We start from the raw sequence: 22,983 nt of genomic DNA, 5'->3' as shown, positions 1-22,983 counted from the left end.
TGGTTGGGGGAGGGTGATGGTGGGGAAACAAAGGAGGACAACGGGCTACAGACCTGAAGCCGGGGGCTGAGACAGAGTCCCTGGGGCCTGGAGTGAAGATGTGGATGACAGGTAGAGCTGGGGAGCCTGTGGGGAGGAATGAGATTCATGGGAGACAGGATTACTGGGCAGGAGAAGGGACCACATAATGATGTATGGGTGGAGAGGGCTTTGGAGGAGTAGGCCAGGGGAATGGACTGTGCCAGGGGGTTCCGAGGAAAATATCTGCTGAGGCTACAGAATACTCCTGGGCAGGGAGGAGCGGGGTTTCCCTGAGCCTATGGGGAGACCTGGCTGCTTTGTTTTACGAGATAACCAACAGTTTCAAATCCAGCTAATGGAAAGATTTCAAACTCCCTGGCCTGTGTGCCGGCCAGCACACACTCTGTGGTGCCAGTCTGGAATGGGCTAGGGCGAATTTCAGCTCATTAAAACACAGACGACGCCGGATCTGTCGCTTTGTCACCACTTACAAGAGCTAAACGCTCTTAAAGAAAAAAATAGGTCAACTCCTAACCTCAAGCAAGTGCCTACCCCCTGACCAGAGGTGGAAAAAGTAACTCAGACAGTTACTTGAGCAAAAGTACAGCTGCTTTGGGGGGACATGTAATTAAATAAACGTTAAATTATCCTTCTGGAAAACTACTTGAGTAAAAGCCAGAAAGTATTTTGTCTTGATTATACTTGAGTATTTGGAAGTACAAAGTGGGAACCCATTGATACTTTGTGACACTTGAATACAATCAAGATGTGACACAGTTGTACTTTTACTTACGTAGTTTTCCAGAAAGATAATTTACTTTTTTTTTACTTAATTAAACTTATATTCCTTAAAAAACAAACCCTGTGCTTTTACTCAGATAACCTTTTCCACCTCTCCCCGACTGACTGCAGCTTCACCATTTACAGCAGCTCTGTGACGGACAATTGTTGCATATTCCAAACCATCTTGTGAATTGGGTTACCCCTTAATCCCAGAAGCTGCACCACTGGCAACTGAGTATGTAAGAAAATAATTCAGATCATTCATCTTGGAGATATTTTCCACTGGTGCTGGTAGAGCTAAAACATGTGACAGTCAGATCCACAGTGATTTCCAACTGATTCTCTAGAGCTTTTAGCAGCTGCGCTATAAACGCTTCCCCAGTGTGTGTCTGACACAAGGTGAGATATTACTGCCCAGAGCATTCAAACTGGGGTTTCTCGGGGGCAGATGATGATCACTCTCCAGCTTCTGTTTTAGTTGGGTTGGTAAGTGCAGGGCTCCTATTGTATCAATTTAATTCATATTAACAGACAGTCTCAACTGCTTGATGTGCATTGTCTGTAAAGAATGAGCTGCACATTTTTATTACCAGCGTCATTATCAGTTATTTGCTCAATTCAGTTGTTTTGTCTTCATTCAAATCATTGCTCTGGGGTGGAACTGGAGGTGAGGGGTTCAGGATGAAGCTGCCCCAGGGGGAAGGGGCTACCCCAGCTTGGGGGATAGTTGAGAAGCACCTTGTCATGGCTGCTGTAGGGTTGCAGCTCCAGCGAGCACAGCCAGGGGGATGGATGCATGTCCCTCTGCTGGGGCAGCTCCAGGTTCATCCTCCCGCTCCACTCCCCAGCCAGAGTGAGGAATGCAGAGGAACTTGCTGCAATGTTCCCATAGGATTCGGGGTAGGGGACCTTCACCCCCACTTTTTTTAAACAGCTCTTGGTGAGCAAAGGAGGTTTGGGACTGGAGCAGTCCTGGGCTGGGGGCTGGGGGCTGGGGTGTTCCCAGCCAGCCCCTTCCACCCACCTGGTGATTTTGTCTCATTTTTAAATGTTCCCATAAGAATTTGTGGGGCAGGGTGGAGTTTAGGGCCCCCTCACCTTCCTAAAGGGCTCTCGGGAGCTGGGAGGCTGGGGACAGTCCCAGACAGGAGGGGTATGCCCCCAGCCAGCCCTTTTCAGCCATCTGCTGATCCTGTCTCTTTTCCTGGCCCAACCACACCTTTACCCTGGGTTCATTTATGATATGAGAAATCAGCCTCACCAAGTCTGGGGGCCTTAGCTCTTACCATTTTGCAGGAGGTTTTGAACAAACAGACAGGTGCACACACAGACTGGCAGATTGACACACAGAGCAGCAAACTCCCTTAAACGTGCAACAGATCCACCCCAGCCCATTAGGAAGACAAGTCCCCGCTCCACAGTCACAGTGGTACAAACATTGCCCATGTGCGGGCAATCGGGGTGGAGTGGGGATCACAAACCCCAGTGAAAGGCAGTTCGTGTCCCTAACTCCCTGTGTTCTAGGATGTGTATGGGAATAAAGAATCTCGGGATGCCACGTCCAAGCTGTGGTCAGCCTGGCTCACAGTCACTAGCACCAGCCACTGAACAGGAAGCGTGAAAGGAGCCCTGAAGAGGTGGGTCCTGAATAACTGGTCTGTAGTTCGCAGCCAGTGAGAGAGTGTTCTGTAACCACTAAAAAATCACAGGTACCGCCTGTGCCTCCTGCAGCTTCTAGAAGCATGGTGCTTGCTGCGTGTATAGGACCTCCCAGAGCATCTGTCTGCCAGGGTACTCTAAGTGCTACATTTGAGCTCCAACAAAATTGAACGTCACTGAGGGTTTTGTCTCGGTGAAAGCCACTTTGGCCAGCTGCTGTCCCTAGAGTTATACACAGAAGTGAGGACAGGGTTTGTCACAGTAACCTCTTGTGGAGGGCAAAATTCCAGGCTGCACAACGTACGTGATGTGCCAGCTCTCTGCACAGAAGAGGATTTCACCCAGTGTGAGCAAAGGATGCATCTGGAGTCCAGACAGCACACAACTCATGTGCCTGCTCTCCAAATGGCTCCTTTTCACTTTACCCGCCTCTACAAACATAACATCATACACAACAGAAGGGCCAAGCTGGTGTTTATCGCTCCCGCATGGCAGAGATGCTTTTTGTTCCCTCTTCTGCAACAGCCACCTGGAATGGCTTTGGGGAACTCACTGGAAGCCACCACTGAGCTGTGCTCGGGAACACTTCTCAGCCTGAGGACCACTTACAATAAAAGTCATTTTTCGTGCACTTTCAGGATTTTAAAAGAGCTGCACCACTATGTTTATCAGGCAGGTCTAAGCTCAACAGTTGAGATCCGGATCCAGACTGAATCCGTGTTCCAGAGTGCAGGAGTGTTGTGATCCAGTGTATGGGTTTCAGCACCACACCTCTTTTCAAGCGCATTTCACAGTGTGACTTCACACAAGTCTTTCTATGGCAAATCCCATCTCAGGGAGGGGGTTTGGTCTCGCGAAGGGACAAGCGGCAGAGAGTCAGGAGACCTGAGTTCTGTCTCTGATCTCCCGCACGACCTCAGGCAAGTTGCTTGACTCTTCTCTGCTTTTGTTTACCATCAGTGAAATGACGATCTAGATCCTCTTATTGACTCATGCTTGGGCTCTTTCTTACAGCACTCAGAGACACATGAACACGTAGCACCCTATAAGAACAGACAATTCTTAGTAATGAGCTGGGGATACCTTCACGTCAAGGTATTGACTCCAAATTGTCTGCAGAACAGTGGCAGGAAGGGTAACATTTTCCGTCGGGGGTCACTTGTTTTTTGATATTGTTTTTCACTGCAGGGAATGCGGATGAGTAATCTGAGCAGAACCTCTCCAGGGCATCATGCCAACCTGTAATGACACCAATATCCATCCTGCAACATTCCTCCTGGCCAGCATCCCAGGGCTGGGACCTGACCGCCTCTGGATCTCCATCCCTTTCTGTTTGCTGTACCTCACTGCAATTTTAGGAAACGGTCTGATTCTCTTTGTGGTAAAGTCCCAGCGGAACCTCCATCAACCCATGTACTTCTTCCTTTCTATGTTGTCTGTCACCGACCTTGGCTTATCTGCTTCCACCATGCCGACAGTGCTCGGTGTCTTCCTGTTTAATGCCAGAGAAATTGACATCGATGTGTGTCTGGCCCAACTTTTCTTTATTCACACTTTCTCCATCATGGAATCCTCTGTTCTCCTTGCCATGGCGTTTGATCGCTTTGTTGCAATTCGACACCCGCTACAATACATTTCTACTTTAACCGATTCAAGGATAGGAAACATATGGGTGGCTTCAATAATCAGAGGTAGTGGTCTGCATATCCCAGCTGTCATTCTTCTCAAATGGTTGCCGTACAGCGGGATTCAACCTCTCTCTTATTCGTATTGTTTGCATCCAGATGTGATGAAGGTGGCCTGTGCAGACACTACGCCCAATAGCTTCTATGGTTTGTTTATTGTCCTTTCTACTCTTGTACTGGACTCAGTGCTCATTGTGTTGTCCTACATCCTGATCCTTAGGACAGTGCTGAGTATCACGTCCTGGCGCGAGCGTCTCAAGGCTCTGAACACCTGTGTCTCCCACATCTGTGCCACCCTCCTTTTCTACACCCCGCTGATCAGTTTGTCTATGATTCACAGGTTCAAGGAAAAGGCTCTTCCTGAGAGTCAGATTCTTCTGTCTTATCTCCACCTCCTCTTCCCCCCTGTGCTAAATCCCATCATATACAGCATAAAAACCAAAGAGATCCGTAAACAGATCAAGAAGATCTTTCAGAACTATTCCGCTAAGAGGTTCCAGTGTGAATACTAAGTTGGTTTGTCTGGTCTGTAGACACAGTCGTATTGTTGGAGAATCCGAAGTAGATAATCATATTTGTCTGTATTTACCTATATCTTCTTAGAAGTTCAATATTATGCAATTACCTTTACAATGCCGTACTGTGATTTCAGTCTGCAGTGCTTCATTTCTATATTCTACTGATTTGGAAATCAAAGGGAGATGTTAACATTTAGATCACTTGCAGTGTAATTGTCTTTGTTTCTTTTTAAACTTTGCAGTAAACTACCCATGAACCATTTGAATTTTCAATTGCCTCATGCTAGTTATCAATGTAGGTCTAGAAAAGGAAGTTATTTCAAAGTAGCAATGTACATCACCCCTTCTTCCCTGTTTTGACATTTTGCTGACACAAGGCTAATTAGCTGAATTTCAGTTCTAAAGGGACTTTGGGACCTGATTCTTATCATCTAAGATCTGCTTAAATTTTGTTAGGAGATATCCAAGTCATTTGACAGAGGACTTCTGATTGTTGCTGGATTAGCCATGGAATTCATATGGAAGAATTTGAATAAACTCTGCACATAGATCCCCTATTGGATTATGATATTTTCCATTTATTCCAGAAAATTTCTAGAAATCAGCAACTTCACCATCTGTGTCATGAAACTGACCTAAGAATTTGAGTCACACCTACATCTTACCTTTTAACCTCGGTAACTTTCTTTTCATTTTAAATAAATTCTCGTTTAGTGAAAAAGAATTGTCTGTCTACTTGTATTCGGGAAAAATCTGAACTATGCATTGACCTTGTGGGCAACGTGTTTGACCTCTTAGGTTTGGGAGTACTTTATTGATGGTGAATAACATTTTAAATAACTCAAAATATAAACATAAATGGCTTGGTGGGAGCCAATGGCTGGATTGCTTAAAGATAATTTTGTTTTGGTAACCAGCATGTTATGACAGATGTTTTGTACAGGTTTGGTGAATCTGATTATCAGAATAAATCCTACGTGGGTGATTGTCCTTGAAGTTTTCAGTGACTGAGCATTCTCAATACATTTCCTCCAGTGACTATTTGGATGCTGGGTGCTAATCGCACCCCACACACCCAGCCCAGAAGGACGGGCTACTGGGCCCAGGACACAAATGACTGCCTAGGACCACTAATGAGAAAACAGGAGCAGGAGTGCAAGTTTGTAACCTATCCTTTAAATCCACTTTGGTACCAAATGACTGGAAGACGGCCAATATAACACCAATATTTAAAAAAGGCTCTAGAGGAGATCCTGGCAATTATAGACCGATAAGTTTAACATCAGTACCAGGCAAATTAGTAGAAACACTAGTAAAGAGTAAAATTGCAAGGCACATAGAAGAGCACGAATTGTTGGGCAAAAGTCAGCATGGTTTCTGCAGAGGGAAGTCGTGTCTGTCTAATCTATTAGAATTCTTTGAAGGGGTTAATAAACATGCGGACAAGGGGCACCCAGTGGACATAATATACCTAGACTTCCAGAAAGCCTTTGACACGGTCCCACACCAAAGGCTTTTATGTAAATTAGGTGGTCATGGGATAGGAGGAAAGGTCCTTTCATGGATCGGGAATTGGTTAAAAGACAGAAAACAAAGGGTGGGAATAAATGGTAAATTTTCACAATGGAGGGGGGTAACTAGTGGTGTTCCCCAGGGCTCAGTCCTGGGACCGATCCTGTTCAACTTGTTCATCAATGATCTGGAAAATGAGGTAAGCAGTGAGGTGGCAAAGTTTGCAGATGACACCAAGTTGTTCAGGACAGTCAAAACCAAAAGGGATTGTGAAGAACTACAAAAAGATCTCAGCAAACTGAGTGATTGGGAAGCAAAATGGCAAATGAAATTTAATGTGGGTAAGTGTAAGGTAATGCATGTTGGAAAAAATAACCCAAATTACACGTACTACATGATGGGGTCAAATTTAGCTACGACAGATCAGGAAAGGGATCTTGGAGTTATAGTGGATAGTTCTCTGAAGACATCCACGCAGTGTGCAGCGGCAGTTAGTAAGGCAAATAGGATGTTAGGAATTATTAAAAAAGGGATCGATAATAAGACAAAAGATATCATACTTCCCCTATATAAAACTATGGTACGCCCACATCTCGAGTACTGCGTGCAGATGTGGTCTCCTCACCTCAAAAAAGATATATTGGCATTAGAAAAGGTTCAGAAAAGGGCGACTAAGATGATTAGGGGCTTGGAAAGGGTCCCATATGGGGAGAGGCTAGAGAGACTGGGACTTTTCAGTTTGGAAAAGAGGCGATTGAGGGGCGATATGATAGAGGTATATAAAATCATGAATGGTGTGGAGAAAGTGAATATAGAAAAATTATTTACCTTTTCCCATAATACAAGAACTAGGGGACACCAAATGAAATTGATGGGTAGTGGGTTCAAAACTAATAAAAGGAAATTTTTCTTCACACAGCGCACAGTCAACCTGTGGAACTCCTTGCCCGAGGCGGCTGTGAAGGCCAGGACTCTATTAGGGTTTAAAAAAGAGCTTGATAAATTTTTGCAGGTCAGGTCCATAAATGGCTATTAGCCAGGGATAAAGTATGGTGCCCTAGCCTTCATAACAAGGGCAGGAGATGGATGGCAGGAGATAAATCACTTGTCTTCTGTTCTCCTTCTCTGGGGCGCCTGGCATTGGCCACCGTCGACAGATGGGATGCTGGGCTTGATGGACCTTTGGTCTGACCCAGTATGGCCATTCTTATGTTCTTATGTTCTTATGTTCTTAAGTCACAGGTTTAAAATGAGGGAACCAGAGGGGGACCTGGAGCTGAAAGCCTCAGAGCGCTCACTGCTCCTAAAAGCCGTCATCCCTCCAGTGACCAATGTCACAGCTACTCCAAAGGGAAAATTATAGTGTTCACGCCAAAAAATGGTGGTGCGACTATCCCGTTAGCAAACCTGCATCCTGTGCCTATAGATCGCCTCTTTCGTAAGCAAAGGAAGAAGGAACTTTTAAGGGGGCAAGACGACGTGCACTAGTTCACAAATTATCAAGGGAATTGACTTCAAAACCTCTATCTGTACTCAGAGGGTAAGTGCTGGCCGAGGCTACACGGCATTCTTCACATTTGCAGAAGCTGAATCCCTACTTTAAGTGCAAAACTTGATTCAGCTTTAACCATGGCTTTGTTCCCAATGTCTGTAGGATCAAATGTATTTTCAGCACTGTTACCTCACTCTTAATTGGAAATAATTGTTATTAACCATGAGGCCAGGGCCCCTCTTTCCCTGGCCAGTGTTTGGGCAGGCAGGCAGGCTTCCCCTTTTGCCAGGGGTTTGAGCCTGCAGATAGTTTTTGGGGCTGGGAGCCCAGCCACGCCTGGGACTCCCTCCTTTGCTGATTCTGCCTCTGTAACTCTGGGTGGGTGTGTGCTCTGTCCCCCTCCTCCTTCGAGCTAGGCAGGCTTTTAAAATCCTCCAGCAAGCCTGAAGTGGAGTCAGCTGGCCCCAATCTGCCTGGACCAGCTCAATGCCATCTGCTCCTTACGGTCCTGCAGCCCTCCACCTCTAATGAGCAGACTGTTAATTTTTGCGGCTGCCTTTTTCCCACTATATTTCAAGCCTCTGGCTTGACTTTGTCACAAAAGTTACTTATTTTTGAAATCCTTCTTTAATATCCTCTTCTTTAAGAGAATCTGTGCACCATGAAATGCTCTGTTAAACCAGTGCTTCTCATCCAGGGGTACCTGTACCCTTGGGGGAACACTGAGGTCCTCCAGGGGGTACCCCAACTCACCTAGACATATCCTAGTTTTACATCAGGCTACACAAAAAGCACTAGTAAAGTCAGTACAATCTAAAAGTTCATTCAAACAACGACTTGTTTCTCGTGCTTCCTACGCCTTGTGTTGAAATGTAAGTACAATATTTCCATTCCCATTCATTTATTTGATGATAAGACGGTAGGAGGTCAGCAAGTTTTCAGAAGTAGTTTTCTGTGATAGTTTTGCATGTTTTTGCAAGTAGGTTTTCAGTGAGGTGTAACTTGGTGGTATGCAAAACAAATCTGACTCCTGAAAACTTTGCAGTAAACGGGAAAGGCTGAATGGCACTTGTTTCAAGGCCTCAGATTACTTTCAGACCATGTTTCTCAGCTGGTAGTACACACACCCTCAGGTGCATGCAAGCAATTTTTTTTTTCATGAGTACTTTATCAGATAAAAGGTTGAGAAACACTTTGTTAAGCTCTTCCATGCAAGCTGTCACCCTCATCTTGATAGATTGTAATGCAAGAAGAGACATCATGACCTTACCAAACCACCTGTACAATAGACCATTGAATTTCTCCCGCAAATTCTTCTCTCAAGCCAAATAACTTGTGAGTGAAATAGATGTCTTAGAAAGACACAGGAAGGTCACCACGCTCTTACAGTCACTTGTGTTGATTTCCTCGTCTTTACCAAGCCACCCAGAGGATTTTGGGTGTGTATTGCTTTTCAGTGAGAGCCCAGTCCTGCCAGCCTAGGTGAATCAATAGTTCCAAACACTTCTCAGGCAGAGTGAACCCTGTGGTTTATTTAGTCAGTTCCTTGAGCACACTTTCATTTCTTTCAAGGTAAGTTCAAAAGGCCAAACAAATAATGTCACGTTTACTGCTTTAATCACAAGTTACAGACATTCAGAAACAGATGCCTGAGGTACATCCTTCACAACAAACAGCATGACTTTGTCGTAAAGGAGGAGCACGAACAAAGAATAACAAGAACCACTTGACGTTCAAATCAAGAGAAGAAAGCACGGTCTGTCAAGCTCTCAAATGGAACCTGCAAGGAAAATACACAAGAGAAAGACAATGGACAACGTGCAGAGGATCTACTGCGAGTGAAGGACAGAAACTGGTGTACGCCTGGAATCAGCTGTAAGTTATGTCTTGAGACAGAGTGAAGTGGAGGAGACCTGCCAATGACCTATGTACTCCACTCAGAAGGTTGAAGTCAAGTCAAGTCAAGTTACTGCTCTAGCCCCACAATAAGAGAGTTCAGGGAAAAGGTTGTGCATGATACCCGTCTCTGCAAAGCTGTGCATGATACCAGTACACAAAGGACTCTTAAGGGGCTTCACCCACAATCCTGTCACAGCCACTTAGGAGAGGAGCTAAGATGTCCCCCTTCCAAGGTGCTGTCTCAGTTCTGGCCATATCCCTAACCTGCTTATCACTGCTTTACATTCAAAACACAATGAGAACGCAAGAATGGCCACACTGGGTCAGAACAAAGGTCCACCCAGACGAGTGTCCTGTCTTCCAACAGAGGCCAATGCCAGATGCCCCAGAGGGAGTGGAGAGAACAGGTAATCATCAAGTGATCTCTCTCCTGACATCCATTTCCAGCCTCTGAAAAACAGAGGCCAGGGACACCCTCCTACCCACCCTGGATAACAGCCATTGACGGACCCAACCTCCACAAATTTATCTAGCTCTTTTTTGAACCCTCTTTAAGTCGTGGTCTTCACAACATCCTCTGGCAAGGAGTTCCACAGGCCACTCTTCACTGTGTGAACAAAATCTTCCTTTTGCTAGTTTTAAACCTGCTACCCATTAATTTCATTTGGTGACCCTTAGTCTGTATGTTATGGGAGGAAGTAAATAACTTCTTCTATATTCACTTTTTCAACACCAGTTTTGATTTTACAGACTTCTAACATATCCCCACTGTGTATTCTCTTTCCTACGCTGAAAAGTCACAGTCTTTTTATCTTTCTTCATATGGCACCTGTTCCAAACCCCTCATCATTTACTTGGCTTTTTCTGGACCTTTTCCAAAGAGAATGCATCTTTTTTTTACAAGACATATTAAACATATTAAACAGGAATTGTAAATGGGGAAAAAAAGGAAGAAAATTGTGAAAGGGACAAGGAACCCACCCTACGGGCATGGAGACAACATAGAAAAAGTTCATAGTCTGTTCTTCATATTTCCCAATCGCAGGGGCAGCGGATTCTTCTTCAAATGGGAAGTCCACAAAGCCCTTGGCCCTCCTTGGCCTGTCCTTTGTTTTCCTCCCAGAAGCCCCTCTTGGTCTATATAACAAATGTAAGCTTGAGTGATTTGATTTAAAAGTATTTGTAAGCCCCAGCAGGAGTTTGTTCACCTCAGCAACATAACTATGAGATGCCAAATTGAAAATCAAGCCCCCAGTGCTGGTACATGCATTCTGATTGAGGGCTTGGAGGGGTTTCCAACCAAAAGAGAGAAGGATGGGATTAAAACACCTGTGGAGGAGCTCAAAATGTACATAGCACAGAAAGGGAGGGGAACCTTTCTCGGGCTGGGGCCCACAGATAAATCAGTTGGGGGCCACATAAAAGCGAGAGGGGAAGATAAGTCCTCATGGATGTGGCCCCTGACTGAGACACCTCACGGTCCAGCCCCACAGGTGGGGAAGGGAGGACGAAGGGGATAACTGAGGTTCAGAGGTTGTCCCAGGATAGATTAATTCTTCTGCGGGTGGGACAAAAATGGGGGTTTCAGGGTTCAGCATGTGGAAGGGGTCTGATGGGGAGCAGAAAGGGGTGTGAGGTTTGAGCAGGATGAAAACTGCAGGACCGTGCTGAGGGCGGGAGTCTGGGTGGGAGGGAGGTTGCAGGAAGATTCAGATAAGCCAAGGTCTGGATGTGACACATGAGCCATGTTTTCCAACCCCATATGGTACAAAACCAGCAATAAGAGGATGATGTTGTTTATTTCCAATTATCAGAGGGGTAGCCATGTTAGTCTGGATCTGTAGAGCAACGAAGGGTCCTGTGGCACCTTATAGACTAACAGAAAAGTTTAGAGCATGAGCTTTCGTGAGTTAACTCACTTCTTCAGATGCTGGTCCTGGAAATCTGCAAGGCCAGGTATAAATAGGCCAGAGTAAGGCTGGGGATAACGAGGTTAGCTCAGTCAGGCAGGCTGAGTTGTATTGTCATCAGTAGATCTGGAGGTGTGAACTCCAAGAGAGGGGAAGCTGCTTTTGTATTTAGCCAGCCATTCACAGTCTTTGTTTAATCCTGAGCTGAGGGCATTGAATTTGCAGATGAATTGTAGCTCAGCAATTTCTCTTTGGAGTCTGTTCTTGAAATTTCTTTGCTGCAGGATAGCTACTTTTAAATCTGCTACTGTGTGTCCTGGGAGATTGAAGTGCTCTCCTATGGGTTTTTGTATATTGCCATTTCTGATGTCTGATTTGTGTGCATTTATTCTTTTACGTAGGGACTGTCCACTTTGTCCGATGTATATGGCAGAGGGGCATTGCTGGCACATGATGGCATAAATTACATTGGTAGATGTGCAGCTGAATGAGCCCACAATGGTGTGGCTGATCCGGTTAGGTCCTGTAATGATGTTGCTGGTGTGTATATGTGGGCAGAGCTGGCAACGAGGTTTGTTGCATGGATGGGTCCCTGAGATAGAGTGACTGTGGTGCGGTGTATAGTTGCTTGTTAGGATTTGTTTTAGGTTGGCAGGTTGTCTGTGAGCAATGATAGGTCTGCCTCCCAAGGCCTGTGAAAGTGGGGGATCATTGTCCAGGATGGGTTGTAGATCCCTGATGATGCGCTGTAGAGGTTTTAGCTGAGGACTGTAGGTGATGGCTAGTGGTGTTCTGTTGGTTTCCCTCTTGGGCTTGTCCTGTAGTAGGAGGCTTCGTGGCACACGTCTGGCTCTGTTGATTTGTTTTCTCACTTCCTCAGGTGGGTATTGCAGTCTCAGGAATGCTTGGTGCAGATCCTGTAGGTGTTTGTCTCTGTCGGAGGGGTTGGAACAAATGCAGTTATATCTAAGTGCTTGGCTGTAAACGATGGATCGTGTGGTGTGTCTGGGATGGAAGCTGGAGGCATGGAGATAGGAGTAGCGGTCAGTGGGTTTACGGTACAGGGTGGTACTGATGTGTCCATTGTGTATAAGAACAGTAGTGTCAAGGAAGTGGATCTCCTGTGTAGATTGGTCCAGGCTGAGCTTGATGTTGGGGTGGAAGTTGTTGAAGTCCCAGTGGAATTCCTCCAGAGTCTCCTCCCCATGGGTCCAGATGATGAAGATGTCGTCAATGTAGCGTAAATAGAGCCGGGGTGTTAGTGGACGAGAGTTGAGGAAGCGTTGTTCTAGGTCAGCCATGAAAATATTGTCATATTGAGGGGCCATGCGGGTACCCATAGCTGTGCCGCTGATTTGAAGGTATATATTGTCACTGAATCTGAAATAGTTGTGTGTGAGTATAAAGTTGCAGAGCTCAGCCGCCAGATGTGCTGTAGCATCATCAGGGATACTGTTCCGGACAGCATTTATTCCATCTTTGTGTGGGATGTTGGTATACAGAGCCTCTACATCCATGGTTGCTAGGATAGTGTTTTCTGGTAGGTCACCAACGTATTGCAGTCTTCTCAGGAAGTCAGTGGTGTCGCGGAGGTAGCTGGGGGTGTTGGTGACATAGGGTCTGAGGAGAGAGTCCACATAACCAGACAGTCCTTCAGTGAGAGTGCCAATACCGGAGATGATGGGGTGTCCAGGATTTCCAGGCTTGTGGATTTTGGGTAGTAAGTAGAATAACCCTGGACGGGGCTCTAGAGGTGTGTTGGTATAGATCTGTTCTTGTGCTTGTGTAGGGAGTGTCCTGAGCAGACGGTGTAGTTTTTTAGTGTATTCCTCGGTGTGGTCTGAGGAAAGTAGCCTGTAAAATCTGGTGTTGCAGAGTTGTCTGGAAGCCTCCTTCTGGTAGTCAGACCTGTCCATGATGACAGTAGCTCCTCCTTTATCTGCCTCTTTGATTATAATGTCAGGGTTGCTTCTGAGGCTGTGGATGGCATTGAGTTCCGCACGACTGAGGTTGTGAGGCAAACGATGTTGTTTCTCCACAATTTCTGTCTGTGCGCGTCGGCGGAAGCATTCTATGTATAGGTCCAGACTGTTGTTTCTGCCCTCGGGAGGAGTCCACGTGGAGTTACTCTTCTTGTGCTGCTGGGAGGTTGTGTGTGTAATGGTGTGTTGGTCAGTGTTGTGTTGAAAGTATTCTTTGAGTCTGAGATGGCGAAAGTAGGCTTCCAGATCACCGCAGAACTGTATCATGTTTGTGCGTGTGGTGGGGCAAAAAGAGAGTCCCCGAGAAAGGGCAGACTCTTCTGCTGAGCTGAGTGTGTAGCTGGACAGATTGATGATATTGCTGGCTGAGTTAGTGGTACCACTGCTGTGGCTCTGTGTGGCAGGCAGGAGTTTAGAAAGTTTGCAGTCCTTTTTCTTCTGTATAGTAGTGAAGTGTCTAGTGTAAATCTCTTGTCTTATTTTAGTAAAGTTCAGCGGCGTGGAAGTTTGTGTTGAAGGTTGGTTATTGATGAAAGACTCCAGATTGGAGAGCTCTTTTTTGATGTTCTCCTGTTTGTTGTACAGGACGCTGATCAGATGGTTCCTCAGTTTCTTTGAGAGTGTGTGGCATAATCTCTCACTGTAGTCTGTGCAGTATGTAGATTGCAAAGGATTTTTCACAAATCAACAGAGCCAGACGTGTGCCACAAAGCCTCCTACTACAGGACAAGCCCAAGAGGGAAACCAACAGAACACCACTAGCCATCACCTACAGTCCTCAGCTAAAACCTCTACAGCGCATCATCAGGGATCTACAACCCATCCTGGACAATGATCCCCCACTTTCACAGGCCTTGGGAGGCAGACCTATCATTGCTCACAGACAACCTGCCAACCTAAAACAAATCCTAACAAGCAACTATACACCGCACCACAGTCACTCTATCTCAGGGACCCATCCATGCAACAAACCTCGTTGCCAGCTCTGCCCACATATACACACCAGCAACATCATTACAGGACCTAACCGGATCAGCCACACCATTGTGGGCTCATTCAGCTGCACATCTACCAATGTAATTTATGCCATCATGTGCCAGCAATGCCCCTCTGCCATATACATCGGACAAACTGGACAGTCCCTACGTAAAAGAATAAATGCACACAAATCAGACATCAGAAATGGCAATATACAAAAACCCATAGGAGAGCACTTCAATCTCCCAGGACACACAGTAGCAGATTTAAAAGTAGCTATCCTGCAGCAAAGAAATTTCAAGAACAGACTCCAAAGAGAAATTGCTGAGCTACAATTCATCTGCAAATTCAATACCCTCAGCTCAGGATTAAACAAAGACTGTGAATGGCTGGCTAAATACAAAAGCAGCTTCCCCTCTCTTGGAGTTCACACCTCCAGATCTACTGATGACAATACAACTCAGCCTGCCTGACTGAGCTAACCTCGTTATCCCCAGCCTTACTCTGGCCTATTTATACCTGGCCTTGCAGATTTCCAGGACCAGCATCTGAAGAAGTGAGTTAACTCACGAAAGCTCATGCTCTAAACTTTTCTGTTAGTCTATAAGGTGCCACAGGACCCTTCGTTGCTCTTTATTTCCAATGGCATTCAGGGATAGTGGCCTGTGTCCGGCTTTTGAATGTGTTTTTCACTTTTATTCTCCAAAAGGCAAAATTTTATCCTCACTGTTTCTGTCTAGCTTCTGCTGTAGGTCAGACACCTGCACTGACCAGGGAAATCATTTCTTCCACCTGTACAACCAGTACACAAAGGAATTTGCATCCTTAAATATGTATCCTAACAAAGAACATTTTCTAAGAGTTCCTCGTGTAACTTGTGGTGTAATTTTGTCTACATCAGGTTCATCTGAGACAATAATCTTTCAACTGCAGCATTGCTTAAAGGTTGGGTTAGCAAAGAAAGAGAAAACAGGTGACATTCATTAAAGCCTTTGTCCCTGTCACCATACAAATTGTGTTTGAGACCTTCAAGCCAAAACTGCTTGTCCTGGTTGCTCTGAGGTCAGGGAGCCAGAGTCTGATTCCTCTATGGCTGTTCCAAATGTCCAAGGTCTCCATAAAACACTGGCGAAAATGAGTTATCAGCCAGTCTTGGAGCACTGGTAAGTTATTGCATGCGCGCACACACACACACACCTTCCAGAGTACAGTAATTGTCAAGGCCTTAAAGCACTGGTGTAAACAGGCTTCCAGTGCTCAGAGCTACACTTTCAGCCTGAAAGCTACAGCCCTCATCAAAGTGATTTTTCTTAAAGTGCTGGTGGAGATCTCTCTTACGCTGAGGTGAGACCACACTGTTGCATTGCTGTGACAGTGTTTTAATCTGGTAAATGTAGACAAAGCCTGGGGAATAAAGGACTGAGGAAAGAAGGACTTAGTACTGTAAGACTACGTCTACACGTGAAGCCAACATCGAAATAGCTTATTTCAATGTAGCAAATATCGAAATAGGCTATTTCGATGAATAACGTCTACACGTCCTCCAGGGCTGGCAACGTCGATGTTCAACTTCGACATTGTGCAGCACCACATCGAAATAGGCGCTGCGAGGGTACGTCTACATGCCAAAGTAGCACACATCGAAATAAGGGTGCCAGGCACAGCTGCAGACAGGGTCACAGGGCGGACTCAATAGCAAGCCGCTCCCTTAAAGGGCCCCTCCCAGACACAGTTGCACTAAACAACACAAGATCCACAGAGCCGACAAATGGTTGCAGACCCTGTGCCTGCAGCATGGATCCCCAGCTGCCGCAGCGGCATCCAGAAGCCCTGGGCTAAGGGCTGCTGCCCACGGTGACCATAGAGCCCCGCAGGGGCTGGAGAGAGAGCATCTCTCAACCCCCCAGCTGATGGCCGCCATGGAGGACCCGGCAATTTCGATGTTGCGGGACGCGGATTGTCTACACGGTCCCTACTTCGACGTTGAACGTCGAAGTAGGGCGCTATTCCGATCCCCTCATGAGGTTAGCGACTTCGACGTCTCGCCGCCTAACGTCGAAGTTAACTTCGAAATAGCACCCGACGCGTGTAGCCGCGACGGGCGCTATTTCGAAGTTAGTGCCGCTACTTCGAAGTAGCGTGCATGTGTAGACACAGCTTAAGTGACTCAGTTACCTTGCTGTTGGGTGGCAATCTGTTCTATCTCCTTCACAAACTCCAGCATGAAATCTCCACAACTCCTTTTGACGTCTTCAACAAAGGAAATGGTAAGTGCATGCACTGGAGCAGTTTGCTAAAAGTCACTCCGAATTCAAATCTATAGAAGAGTAAGGTATTTGACACAATGGTGAGGTTGCAGTTTAACACAGTCGTCCGCTTCTGAAGAAACACAAACTCACAAGTATCGGAGGGGTAGCCGTGTTAGTCTGGATCTGTAACAGCAACGAAGGGTCCTGTGGCACCTTATAGACTAACAGGAAAGTTTTGAGCATGAGCTTTCGTGAGCACAGACTCACTTCTTCAGATGCTGGTCTTGGAAATCTGCAGGGCCAGGTATAAATAAGCCAGAGGAAGGGTGGGGATAACAAGGTTAGCTCAGTCAGCAAGGGTGACTCTAACTCAGGGACCCATCCATGCAACAAACCTCTTTGTCAGCTCTGCCCAAATATCTACACCAGCAACACCATTACAGGACCTAACCAGATCAGCCACTCCATCGTGGGTTCATTCAGCTGCACATCTACCAATATAATTTATGCCATCATGTGCCAGCAATGCCCCTCTGCTATATACATCAGACAAAGTGGACAGTCTCTACGTAAAAGAATAAATGCACACAAATCAGATATCAGAAATGGCAACATACAAAAACCCATAGGAGAGCACTTCAATCTCCCATGCCACACAGTAGCAGACTTAAAAGTAGCTATCCTACAGCAAAGAAATTTCAGGACCAGACTCCAAAGAGAAATTTCTGAGCTATAATTCATCTGCAAATTCGACGCCCTCAGCTCTGGCTTAAACAAAGACTGCGAATGGCTGGCTAAATACAGAAGCAGCTTCCCCTCCCTTGGTGTTCACACCTCCAGATCAACTGCTGGTAGTCAGCCTCACCCTTGCTGACTGAGCTAACCTTGTTATCCCCACCCTTGCTCTGGCTTATTTATACCTGACCCTGCAGATTTCCAAGACCAGCATCTGAAGAAGTGAGTCTGTGCTCACAAAAGCTCATTCTCAAAACTTTTCTGTTAATCTATAAGGTGCCATAGGACCCTTCCATGCGGTTACACTCACAACTCTTACCTAAAATCCCCGAGTAGAACATCCTCAGGTCCTGCAACAACTTACTCGCATTCACTTTTACAACTGAAATCTTTGGTTTGTCCTCCACACTGACTGAAGCATCCCAGGTAGAAAAGTGAGGTCAATTTTATTCCAGGATCACTGTAGATATGACAAAGAAGTTGAGCATTCTTGTTTGCTTTTGCTTCTAGCTATCTGACAGTGTAACTTCGGTTTGACAAAAGGAAAACCACCTGGTGTGAGAGGACGGCAGTATCTTCTGGTGGTCTGGAAGTCCGAAAAAGGCCAGGTGACAGAGTATGTGGAGCGTAGGCTGGTGGGTAATGCCAAAAGAGATCCAGTGACAATCAAAGAGAGAGAACTCACCAATGAAGAGAGCAGTGCCGGGTCATGGAGTGATAAGACATTCGGTATGAGGAACTTCTCAGGCTGTGAACTTCCCCGGTGCTCAGCTCAGCCAAACTGTGGCTCAGAACCCTTCATTCATAGACAGCTAACCTTTTCTCCTCTTACTGCAGAGATTTAAAGTCAGTGGCTGCAGGTAATCACCTTCTGAAGGTGTATTTACCCACTTTGTCACGAAGCTCTTTGGTCTTGACCCCATAAATGATAGGGTTAAGCACCGGGGGAACAAGGAGATAGAGGTTGGCCAAAGTGATGTGCACATGGGAAGGAATGCTCTTATCAAACCTTTGTGTCAGGAAGGAGAAGAGGCAGGAAGTATAAGATATCAGCAACACACCGATGTGAGCTGTGCAGGTGTTGAGGGCTTTTTGGGTGGCTTTCTTGCAGGAGATGCTCAGGACAGCTCTGATGATCAGTCCATACGACAATGCAATAAGCATCAGGTCCAACCCGCTGACTGCTAGTGCTGTCACCAAGCCATACGTCCTATTGAATGTGGTGTCCCCACAAGACAGCTTTGCCACTGCTATGTGCTCGCAGTAGGTATGGGAGATAATGTGGTTGGCACAAAACGGCTGTGCCCTCAGGAGCAAGGGAAGGGGCAGTACAACAAAAACAGCTCTTAACAAACACACTAACCCCAGCTTAGCTACATGTGCGTTGGTGAGGATGGTGGAGTATCTCAGGGGGTTACATATGGCAACATAGCGGTCGAGGGCCATGGTGACGACGATGGCTGACTGCATAGCAAGAACCATGTGAATGAAGAACATCTGGGTGAGACAGCCGCCCAGAGTAATGCCCTTCAAATTGAACCAAAATATAAGCAGTGCCTTAGGCACGACAGAGGTCGACATTCCAATGTCCGTGAGCGCCAGCATGCAGAGCAGCAGGTACATTGGCTTGTGTAAGGTCTGCTCTTTAGCTACAACAAACAGAAGTGTGAAATTTCCAAACATGCTGCTCATATAGAATACAGAGAAAGGGATGGAAATCCAGATGTGGGCCGCTTCCAGGCCAGGGATGCCCGTTAGAATGAATGTTGAAGGCTCAGAGGAGCTGAGGTTGAAAGCTGCCATGAGGTGGGTGTGGAACTGAGTAAGCTCAGCGGTCTTCATGGTTCCTGTGAAGGGATAGAAGCAGAGCAAGGGAGATTACACATAATGAAGTCCAGAGATGTCCTCCAAGGGAGCTAAGCAAGCCATGTGGATGGGTCACAGGATGGCCCATGAACTTCAGTGTCAATAATTTTAAGGGGTCTCCCCATTGGAGGAAATATCTTCAACTCCTCAAACACCTAACAAGGTTCTAACTTAACTGTGGGATGTCAGGACAAGAGCTGGCTGTCAAGGCACTCTGATCTTGGAATTCTGCTCTGGGAATTCCTGCTCACTGTTCGTGGTGAGAAACAGCACAAACCATTGGTCTGCAGCAGGAATGGAATGGGGAATCGTTGAGAAAATACAAGACCAAAAGATAAAATAATGTTTCAGCCTCTCCTGGACTTCTCTGTGTAACACCTGGGCACTTTTTCTCTCTGTGATCATGTTGAATGGAGACCCCTGGGGAAAATAATCCTATGCTCTTGGAGCCTTGAAACTCTTACTAGAGGCGTGTATTTCATACGGTGGAGAGATCCCCTTAGGTACTGCATGGTGAGAAACGTAATGACTTGAGTCCATAAAATATCCGAAGGATGAACATACAACCCTCACCATGAATGGCAAACATAGGTGGCTTTCAAATGGTCCTGGAGTATTCAGGGATGAAATGTTTGTGTAAACACGGCCCACTCATTTAGGCAGGTGCCAGTGGCTCTGGTATTTATCTAGGCCCTCACATGTCCCAGGGTTGCAAGCTCTCATTAGAATGTGTATATATCTCAGCCTTCAAGTTGTTGCTGTGAAGCAATCTCTGAAGTCAGGCACGGTGTCTATGGGTGCACAAAGAGCCACAGCAGCCGTGCCCTGGTGTTTGCCACTCTCCATGGGTGATTCTCCCTGGGGAAACTGATTGCCTCTCTGTCAAGGGAGCAGGACTTCAGGGGAGATACCTCCTGCCCTGCAGAGTAAGAGCTGTGGGGAGCACCAGGCAGCTCAGAGGGCATATGTCATGGCTTCTTCCCCACTTTAGCAAGATAAATGCAGAAGTGGGGGCCAGCAAAGGTACCTGCAAAACCTTATCTACCAGGTTTTGGTATAAACGTCCCCAAAAAATCCTAAAAACCTTAGATTTTGGGGATAAAATTCACTGCCACCAACCAAGTAATAATAAGGAAACCAGGGAGAGACTACTTGGGAAATCTCAGCCCCAAAACTAAAAACCAGGACACAAACATTGACCAAAACCAGGTTAATAAAAAGAAAAAGAGAGAACCTTTATTATTACAACAATATTTCTGTTGCAAGCCTCATGACTAGATGGAAGAGTCACAAAGTAAAACACACGGGGAGTTTTCACTGTGGGCCTAGAACTTAGTTACAAGGGGAGTAAAAGAACGTTTCTAAAAAGTGCACAGACATCAGATCCCACTTCCCAAACCATAAAACAATAAAGCCGAAAGGACTCATCTAAACTTTACCCTACTTACAGAAGATTGGAGGGCCTGTTCTTGGAGGGAGATATTCTGTGTCTCTCTCCCTCATGGCTGGAAAGAAGGAGCAAAAAGACAGAGAACAGAAAAAGGAGGAGCCAAAATTCAATTTTTACCTACATTCCTATACAACAATCCCACCTGGCTAAGGAGGTTAACCCATTTGCCCCCAGGCTGCTGGCTAACCCTCATGATTACGACAGCATGGAAGCCAGGGAGCACAGAGAGGACAATGGAGGCCAGTGTGCTGCTGGAACGGGGGCAGCCTTGGATGGAGAAGGAGCGTATGAAAAGGACATCAGAATGTGATGGAGACTGAACCAACTGAGGAACAAACACGCATGGTTCCTTCCCCCAGAGAAATGCTGGATGTTATGTTACTGTCATTCAACTCCAACAGATAGAAACACACAGGCTGCAGCTCTGTGGCTCGGAGGGGAAAGAGACTCCAGGAACGAGCTCAAACACACTGAGAGCAAATACACGTCCCAGCGCTGCCCACCTGTCTGTGTTCATGCCACTCCCTGCCCTGTAACCATCAGGGCTGCCCACCTCCCTTTGCACACACCTGGACTTCTCCACAACCTGTTACACTGCCTGCCGATCCACGAAGCCCCCGCCCCCTCCAACCCCTACCTTCCAGTACCTACCAGTGACCCTCCCTCACTCAGGACAAAACCTACAGGCCCCACAGCGACAGCTCGCACAAATACCTTCCCGGACTAGGTTAAGCTCAGTGTCCCCCTGTAACAAGGAAAAGGGGGAGATCTGCATGAACTGCCTTTCTGTCGGGGGGAGAGAGGGGGGAAGGGAAACCAAGCATCAGCTGAGGGCATGCACAGATGGAGAGAGGGACAGGCCTGGGGGTGGGAAGAGAGGCTATGCAGAGCAAAAGGCCCAGCATGACAATGACACAAACCCCTCCCATCCCGCAGGCTGTCAGAAACCCAGGCACACTTTCCTGAGGCTGCTTTCCTTGGCAGGCAATTGCTGACTTTGCCAGGAGGCTGCAGCGGGATGATTCAGGGAAGCAGGGATGTTCTGGAGGAAGGAACGTGTCACAGAGTGTCTGCCTCAGTGCGGTCTACATGGTGGTAGTGTCTGAGACACCCCTAGGAGGCCTGGCTACACCTCTTTGCTCTGTGTATTAGGCCAGAAGTCCTTTGCCCCATTTCAGGAATGCACCACACTGCACACTGTTTACTGAATATCCCCCCTTGTCACTCCACGCACACTCTCTATGCACTCCTGGACCTCCCCAAGGAAAGTTTCACCCACCTGATTTCCTCAGAAAGAGGAACAGGCTTTTATTTCTGCAGCCTTTTGCTATTTCTCATCCTCCCCAGACTCAGAGACGCAGCAGCACAGAGAGAAGAGACAACTCTCCCCGCTGCCACCCACAAAAAAAATTGTTATTCTGATGGTTTTCCACCTCTCAGCTTGTGAGTTTGAGATTTCAGGAACACTCCTGTCAGATCTTCACTCCTAACAAGCTCAGCCATCCAAAGGAGGCCAGAGAACGACCCCCTCTGAAGTCAATGGCATTACTCAGGACCTGTATTTAATCCCCTATATTTAGATTATGGGGGAATTCCTGAGCTAGTTGCAAGTTTTCTCCTTGATCTCGATGGGACCAGAATCATTCTTTGTGATTAATTTTCATCTCCCAGCTGTGAAAATCATCTTCGCAGCTCCTGCTACAGAGACTGCTCTTCTGTAGGGTGCTCGAGGAGTCCAAAGGAAATGCTACATTAATGTGGCATTTTTGAGACTGGCTCTGAAGAACAGGGATTCCAAAATTCATGGGCTCTACTCATGCTCACAGGGAGGCCGTTTTCAATCTGGAGTACCCCCGTGAAGGCAGAATGACAGAGCAGAGTCTGGCCAGTGTGTGACCTATTCTTTCTTTGAATCATATAGTAACTCACCTACCTCCTGAAGAGACTTTGGCTGCACTTCCCAACAGGCAGCGCAATTGCTGAATAGGAAAACTTGAGTGAAACAGACGAAAATCAGCAGATGGTAAAAAGGAAGCTGGTGAGCCAGATAGAAGGACATAGAAAGAGACAAGGAACTAACCTGAAAAAACAGATACATATGTCTCAACTATTCCCAATAATTTTTAGCTTCAGTTTTACCAGGTAACCTAACTGGTAAACTAAACAGCTTTCAGAAAAAGGATACTCACCAACAACTTGCAGAAAGAGGAAACTCTCAGCTAAGAGAGGCAGTCCACTTACAGT

At 46.4% G+C, this 22,983-nt stretch overlaps 2 protein-coding genes across 2 annotated transcripts; one reads left to right on the top strand and one right to left on the bottom strand.

Annotated features, from left to right (window-relative positions):
* The first annotated feature begins 3,694 nt into the window (after nt 1-3,694).
* Nucleotides 3,695-4,660, top strand: LOC142007670 (olfactory receptor 51G2-like). The gene has a single exon (XM_074984357.1). The coding sequence runs from the start codon at nt 3,695-3,697 to the stop codon at nt 4,658-4,660; it is 966 nt and encodes a 321-aa protein (XP_074840458.1).
* A 13,627-nt stretch (nt 4,661-18,287) lies between these two features.
* LOC142002845 (olfactory receptor 52D1-like) lies at nt 18,288-19,226 on the bottom strand. The gene has a single exon (XM_074979297.1). It carries the CDS (start codon nt 19,224-19,226, stop codon nt 18,288-18,290), a length of 939 nt encoding a protein of 312 aa, XP_074835398.1.
* Nucleotides 19,227-22,983: the final 3,757 nt, after the last annotated feature.

This window comes from Carettochelys insculpta, chromosome 1 (assembly GCF_033958435.1).
Source record: "Carettochelys insculpta isolate YL-2023 chromosome 1, ASM3395843v1, whole genome shotgun sequence".
Taxonomy (NCBI): domain Eukaryota; kingdom Metazoa; phylum Chordata; order Testudines; family Carettochelyidae; genus Carettochelys; species Carettochelys insculpta.
This window is presented reverse-complemented; position numbering and strand designations above follow the sequence as displayed.